The sequence below is a fragment of the Myotis myotis genome, unplaced genomic scaffold (assembly GCF_014108235.1).
Source record: "Myotis myotis isolate mMyoMyo1 unplaced genomic scaffold, mMyoMyo1.p scaffold_m19_p_2, whole genome shotgun sequence".
Lineage (NCBI taxonomy): Eukaryota > Metazoa > Chordata > Mammalia > Chiroptera > Vespertilionidae > Myotis > Myotis myotis.
In genome coordinates, this window is record NW_023416324.1 from 62,328,247 (window position 1) to 62,335,049 (window position 6,803).

At 42.4% G+C, this 6,803-nt stretch overlaps 1 protein-coding gene across 1 annotated transcript in view; it reads right to left on the reverse strand.

Annotated features, from left to right (window-relative positions):
- Window positions 1-1,265: 1,265 nt before the first annotated feature.
- The window catches only part of LPAR3 (lysophosphatidic acid receptor 3), an 83,137-nt gene continuing 77,599 nt past the window's right edge, over window positions 1,266-6,803 (reverse strand). Inside the window, exon 3 of the mRNA XM_036351621.1 lies at window positions 1,266-2,932. Coding sequence (XP_036207514.1) covers window positions 2,604-2,932 — 329 coding nt within the window. The 3' untranslated portion in view covers window positions 1,266-2,603. The remainder of the gene's footprint in view (window positions 2,933-6,803) is intronic.

The following is a 6,803-nucleotide window of genomic DNA, read 5'->3' on the forward strand; positions in this document are numbered from 1 at the left end:
TTATCAGAACACCTTGCACAGTGCTACAAAATCGAAGAAAATTAAAGCTTATTTGACTAGGGAATAGTCCAGGCTTTGAGTCAAGAGCTGAGCTGAGCCCGGCCGGTGAGGCTCAGTGGTTGAGCATCAACCTATGAACCAGGAGGTCATGGTTCGATTCCCAGTCAGGGTATATGCCCTGGCTGCAGGCTTGATTCCCCGTGTGGGGTGTGCAGGAGGCAGCTGATCAATGATTCTCTCTCATCATTGATGTTTCTGTCTCTCCTTCTCCCTTCCTCTCTTAAATCAATAAAAAATATTTTTTTAAAAAAAGAACTGGTCTGAAAGGTTTAAATCAAATTTTTAGAACCATCTGATCAATGACTTGCAGATAAGCTTGGGGTCCTAGAAACGGAGGAGAAACCTTCTTTTTCTATCTTTGTTTCCCAAGAGAGGGGTTTGCTGTGTCCTTGGTGAGTCCTGTGACCACTGCCATTTGTCATATCCAAATACATATGACTTCTCTATTCCTGCACCATCTGAGACATGTGTGTGCATAGAAACAAAAGCTATATATTTCCACCACAAAATATATAGCTTTTCACACTTGGATCCCCTCCAGACACGATTCTGAATATGACACTCTGTTGCAGGGCACTAAAAATGGTGTTTTCCTCAAAATAAAACCTTTAAAGATCCCTTAGTAGCTATTTGGGGACTGAAATTCAATTTCAATTCCCCACCCTTTGGCCAGCTGTAGATTCAAAATACTTACATAAAACAAAAAGGGTACGTACTTCATGGCAAATGTGATTTTCCTTCTGCAATAAAATGTGTGCTACAGTTACCACAAACTATATTTTTCCTTAGAGAATACAGAAAGCAGCCCTGCCCGGTGTGGCTCAGTTGGTTGGGTGTCTTCCTGTGCACTGAGGGGTCAATTGTTTGATTCCCGATCAGGGCACATACCCAGGTTACGGGTTTGATTCCCAGATGGGGCACGTGCAAGAGGCAACTGATCGATGTTTCTCTCTCACATCCATGTTTCTCTCTCTCCCTCCTTTCCTCTCCCATGAAAATCAATAAAAACATTTTTTTTTAAAGAAAATACACAAAGCAATAATACACCTCAACAAGAGAGAAGAGATTCTTTCTTAAATTTTATTTCATAGATAGCTTTGATATAAGCTTCAGATAGACCCACGTACTATGCAGAGTTTGTGAAATCTATACCTTCAAATCATAACACTATTTTAGGCCATTATATCTAAAAGCATGACAAATTCTCTTATTCAAATCCTTTTATTACAAGTAGTTCTTGCACATAAATGTTACATCACAATAGCAAAAAAATGTAAACTTATTTTGCAAACTACATAAATACTATATATCTGCCTTGAAGTTACTGTTACTTTAAAATCAGGCTATACTCTAAATGCTTTACACAGAAAACTCTGGTCAGTAGCTTATGTGTATGAAACAGTTTCTTTTTCTTACTGACTTGCCTTTCATGTTGCCTACTTAGTGAGGTCTTTGAAGAAGAAACATTTTAAATAGGACCCACATCAAAATTCAGTCCACAAGTAAGACAAGAACCAGATGCATGTCCATAACCGTGGGCAAAATATGAGATGTGAAAATTATTCCACAGGCTACCTCTGACAAGCCACCAATGGTATGGAGGTAGCTGAAAATGAGGACTTGAGTCAAGCTATTGGATCCCACATGGAAGGACTTCAGCCCGCTTGCCAATATACCTTTTGCCTGTTACAAATGACTCACCTCTTTCTCTTTTCTTTGAGAACACAACAGGTCATTTCTTCAGCTATAATCCTAGACTGGGAAGTCTAGGTGGCCAGTGAGCTTATGTCATCATCACTGTTCTTAATGTCTTTAAATACAAATTTGAAATGTATGAATATACAGCTGCATTTACACACTCATGCATAATTAAAGGACCACAATGGGACTTTTTTTTTTTTTTTTTTTTGCTTCAAGAGAAGTTTTTAATGTTGACCTTTTTTGTTATTAACTTTACAGTAAATAATTTTCCTCAGAATGTTCTTTAAGTTAAAAATCAAGTTTTATCTGAAGCCCTTTCTGTTTTGTTATTCTAAGATTCCTACTGAATACCTAGCTACTGGCCACGGTTTCTTCGAACAAAAAGAATATCATTGCTGAAGCATTTTTTTAAAATTGTAAATGCATGCACAAAGAACTACCTAGGCTTTCCAAGCAGCTACACAAACTGGCTCAAGTAACAGTATTATTTATTGTGGCCTAAGCCCTTCCCCAACATCTTTAAACACAACGAGAATGGCTACAAGGTGGTGGCGGAGCCCAGAATGCGAGTCCAGGCCAGCAGGGCTCCGAGCATCTCACAGGATGGCAAGCAGGAATCCACCGTGTGATCCCCCCTCTTCCTGTGCATTTTCTCTAAATGCACGGTGTCCTCCCTTTACTGCCCAGGTTTTTAAACTACATAAAACAATTCCTTAAAAAAAAATCTAGCAATGATTAATTGAGACCTCAAATAACACTGTACAGGGGCTTTGTTAGAGACAGGCAACCAGTCTCAACAGCTCTCCTCCCAGTGCAGGCTGGGTGGGCGGCGGGCACCGGGTTCAGGAGCTGCTCTTGTTGCAGACGGTGCTCTGGCTGATCCCATCTTCCATGTACTGGCTGCCCGTGTCGCTCCTGCTGAGGACGGTGGAGGTGATGCGGGAGGGCCGCCTCTCCGGGTTCTTCTCCTGAGAGAAGCAGCAGATCATCTTCTTCATGGTGCTGTACATGTCCTCGTCCTTGTAGGAGTAGATGACAGGGTTCATGAGGGAGTTGAGCAAGGCCAGCAGCAGGAACCACCTTTTCACGTGCTGCAGGTCGCACTGCTTGCAGTTCAGGCCGTCCAGCAGCAGCACCACCAGGCCCGGGGTCCAGCACACCACGAAGGCCCCTGGAGGGAGAGAGAAGCAAGCGACAGGCGCTCAGACCTCGGGCTGCTTCTGTAGGGTCTTCGGGCCCAGCCTCCTGTCAGTGGCATCAAGGGACCTTAGGAATTTGTTTTGACAACTGCCAAGCAAATGCCCACCTTTCACCTGAGCGTCAGACTGGGCTTGTGAGAGGCGAAGAGCTGAGGACCCTCTGACTATTACACGTTCTATTGCACCTTCTTACCTGATTATTCAGGTCTGGTCATTAGGGCTTACACCTGCCTCCTGCTAACTCGGCGCTACACACACCTTATCTGTTAGTTCTTAGGCAGCGGTTCTCAACCTGTGGGTCGTGAACCCTTTGGCGGTCGAACGACTCTTTCACAGGGGTCGCCTAAGACCATCCTGCATATCAGATATTTACATTACGATTCATAACAGTAGCAACATTACAGTTATGAAGTAGCAACGAAAATAATTTTATGGTTGGGTCACAACATGAGGAACTGTATTTAAAGGGCCAGAAGGTTGAGAACCACTGTGAGCCTCACGAGGAGGCCACTGCAGTCATTATCCACGTTGTGCCAATGAGAAACCGGAGGCCCGGATCCAAGGGCATCTTCAGGGAGGCCTCAGACACTTACCCAAACACTCTGCTGTTCTCTAAACCAGAATTCCTAAACGTTTTCCTGAAAAATAAGACACAGTGCATCTATGGCTGTCTCCTAAAAATTTTATTCTTTATGAATCCATGTTGGTGCTTAGTAAGCACTAACATATTCAGAGGCCATCTGCTTAAAATCTGTTTTAGACTAAGATTTTTTTTGAGTCAGAAATAAATTTCTTTCATGATGAAACAGAGATGTGCTTTTTAGCACATTTATTTATTTAGCACAATTTTAGCACCAATTGCACATGAAAGGCAGTCTCTCTGAGTCTCTAGCCATCTGATTATACTCAGCTTACCTCTAAACATTCTGACATGTTTTTCCTAAAATATGAGACATAGGTCCGATATTCCCGTGCCTTGTCATCATAACCTCGGACCACAGTGCTCATACAGTACTTGCTATGAGCCAGGAGCTGGTAGAAGTGCTTTCCTTTAGTAACTCATAGAACCACACTATGAGGTAGGCACCATTAGCCTCCCCAGGAAGCTGAGGCACAGGAGAAGTGACTTGCTCATCATCAAATAGCTTATAAGGGACATCTAATTTTGAACCCAAGCAGTCTTTCACCGTAGGCTGTGCTCCCAGCCACGAGGTGACCTGCCTCCATACTAAATGCCCTGGCTTATCTATTCCATAAATATTCACTGTGAGTCTACAATGTGCCAGGAGCTATACTAGGCAGTGAAGGAGGTGAAGACCATGTGCTCCAGGCGCTAACGGGCTAACGGGGGAGAGAATAAGCAAGTGAGTCTACAAACCACATCACCAACTAGTTTCTCTTATTGGTTAAAATTCATCCTGGACAACATTCCTCTTGTTGCTTTGTCTTCTTTTGGAGAGGAATAGTAATAAGCAAGTCAAGTCGAGAATTCTAAAGTCAGTGTGAGGCCATGAAACTCCATAAGCTTTGGGGTCAGACAGCTATGCCCAGGTCCTCATCTTATGAGCTGCATGACGGAGGCACATCATTTATGTGAGCCACCATTCCCTCGCTGATAAAATAAGGAAAATAATCTCAATTGTGCAGGTGGTTGTGAGGGTTAGAGGTAATAGAAAGTGGTCCCACCAATGAGTTGGGTTCAGCAAGCAGTGTTACCCTGCAATGCCGAACACAGATGTCTAGGAGGTATCAGGAGACTTAATTTCCCATGTCATACTTAAAGGTCCCCAACAGCTTCTGTTTTCTCCATCCTGTATGACTGTTGGTCTGGCTGACATATGTGAATGAAGAAGTGGACTCAGAGGTTCCAAGAGTTCAGAGATTTGGATCCAGCTCTTCACTTACTGTACAACTCGAGGAGACCCACATCATAAGTCGGGGCTTCGGCTTCCAATGCCGTAAAATGGGGACTTCAGGCTAGTTCTGGGTTTTTTACATTAAGGATTGTACACCCTTAGGGGGTGTGCAATCAATTTAATGGGTTTGGACAAGTTTTTTTAAATTTTTATTTTAATGAAAGGAAGGAATGGAATGGAAAGGCTCATATTGTACTATCCACCCCTGGTCGGCAAACTGTGGCTAGCGAGCCACATGCGGCTCTTTGGCCTCTTGAGTGTGGCTCTTCCACAAAATACCACGTGCGGGCGCGCATGTACAGTGTGATTGAAACTTCGTGGCCCATGCGCAGAAGTCGGTATTTTGCGGAAAAGCCACACTCAAGGGGCCAAAGAGCCGCATGTGGCTCGTGAGCCGCAGTTTGCCGACCACTGAGTCCTAGACTAAGGGACGTATTCTTTCATGAACTTCTGTTTCAATTTTACAAACTATATTAATGTGTGTATTGGGTATTAAGTAAAACATTATTTCTTACTGTTGGACTAAGTAAAAAAGTTTTAAAAATACTAGTTTAGGTAATATTTAAGGCTCCAATCAGCTAAACTGGTTTGTATTTCTCATAACAGTATCACTTTTGTTCTGTCTGCTCTTCCCAAGAAAGGGTTACTATGTTGTCAAGAGGGAAGAACTAGTGAGAGCCAGGCATCAAAAGCTGTAGCTACCAACTTTGATGTCAAGAGTCCTTGCCGTGTACGGTGCATATTTCCAAAGAAATTCCTTTAGGAGTGTTTAAGGTTGTTGTGTTAATGAGTAAAATATTAACTTTACTCTTTGTTAAATACATAAGTCTTCCAAACCAATGGGAAGGGAAGACCGGAACTAAAGGAAAGGAAAACAGACTGCAAATAAAATAAAAAAAAAAAGGAGGGTGAGGAGCAAAACATAGAAAAGTGTGACAAATAAAGAACAAAATAAGTTGCTGGAAATGAGTCCAAATATACCGAACACCGAACTCAGATTTAATTGTGGTGTAGTGTTTTTTTTTGTTGTTAATATATTTTTATTGATTTCAGAGAAGAAGGGAGAGGGAGAGATAGAAACATCAATGAGAGAGAATCATTGATCAGCTGCCTCCCGCACGCCCCCTACTGGGGATCGAGCCCACAACCTCGGCATGTGCCCTTAACCAGAATCGATCCCAGGACCTTTCAGTCTTCAGGCCGACACTCTATCTATCCACTGAGCCAAACCAGCCAGGGCAATTGTGGTATAGTCTTTAAAAGCAGGTGAATCTGGCCCTGGCGGTTTGACTCAGTGGTCAGAGCGTTGGCCCACAGACTGAAGGGTCTTGGGTTCAATTAGGGTCAAGGGCAGGTACCTCAGTTGCAGGCTAGATCCCCAGCCTGGTAGGGGTGTGTGCAGGAGGCAACCAATTGATGTGTCTCTCTCATCAATGTTACTCTCTATCTCTTCCCCTCCCTTCTACTCTCTCTAAAAATCAGTGGAAAAAAATATCCTCAGGTGAGGATTAACCAAAAAAACATTTTTTCTTAAAGCAGGTGAATCTAAACAATATGATGTCTAACAGTGCATCCATATGTGGTAAAACCATGAGGAAAAAGCAAGATGATTAACACAAAATTTACAATCTGGTTACTTCTGCAGGAGACAGAGGGCCACTGGGATGGGGCACATTTGTTCTAGAGATAATGGTAATGTTCTATGAAATTGGGTGGCAAGTACACAGGTATTTAAACAATATTTTATTTAAACTGTAGCTATATCTTCTCTAATTTTGTTTGATATATTTCACACACACGTATACATATAAAAAAAGATAAAAGTAAACTGACAGTATGTTTTCCTAAAAACTGTTGTTCTAAATGGGATTAAAAAAAATCATAAAAGCTTTTTTCCCCTTCAGCATGAAACTCCAGTTGGGATTAG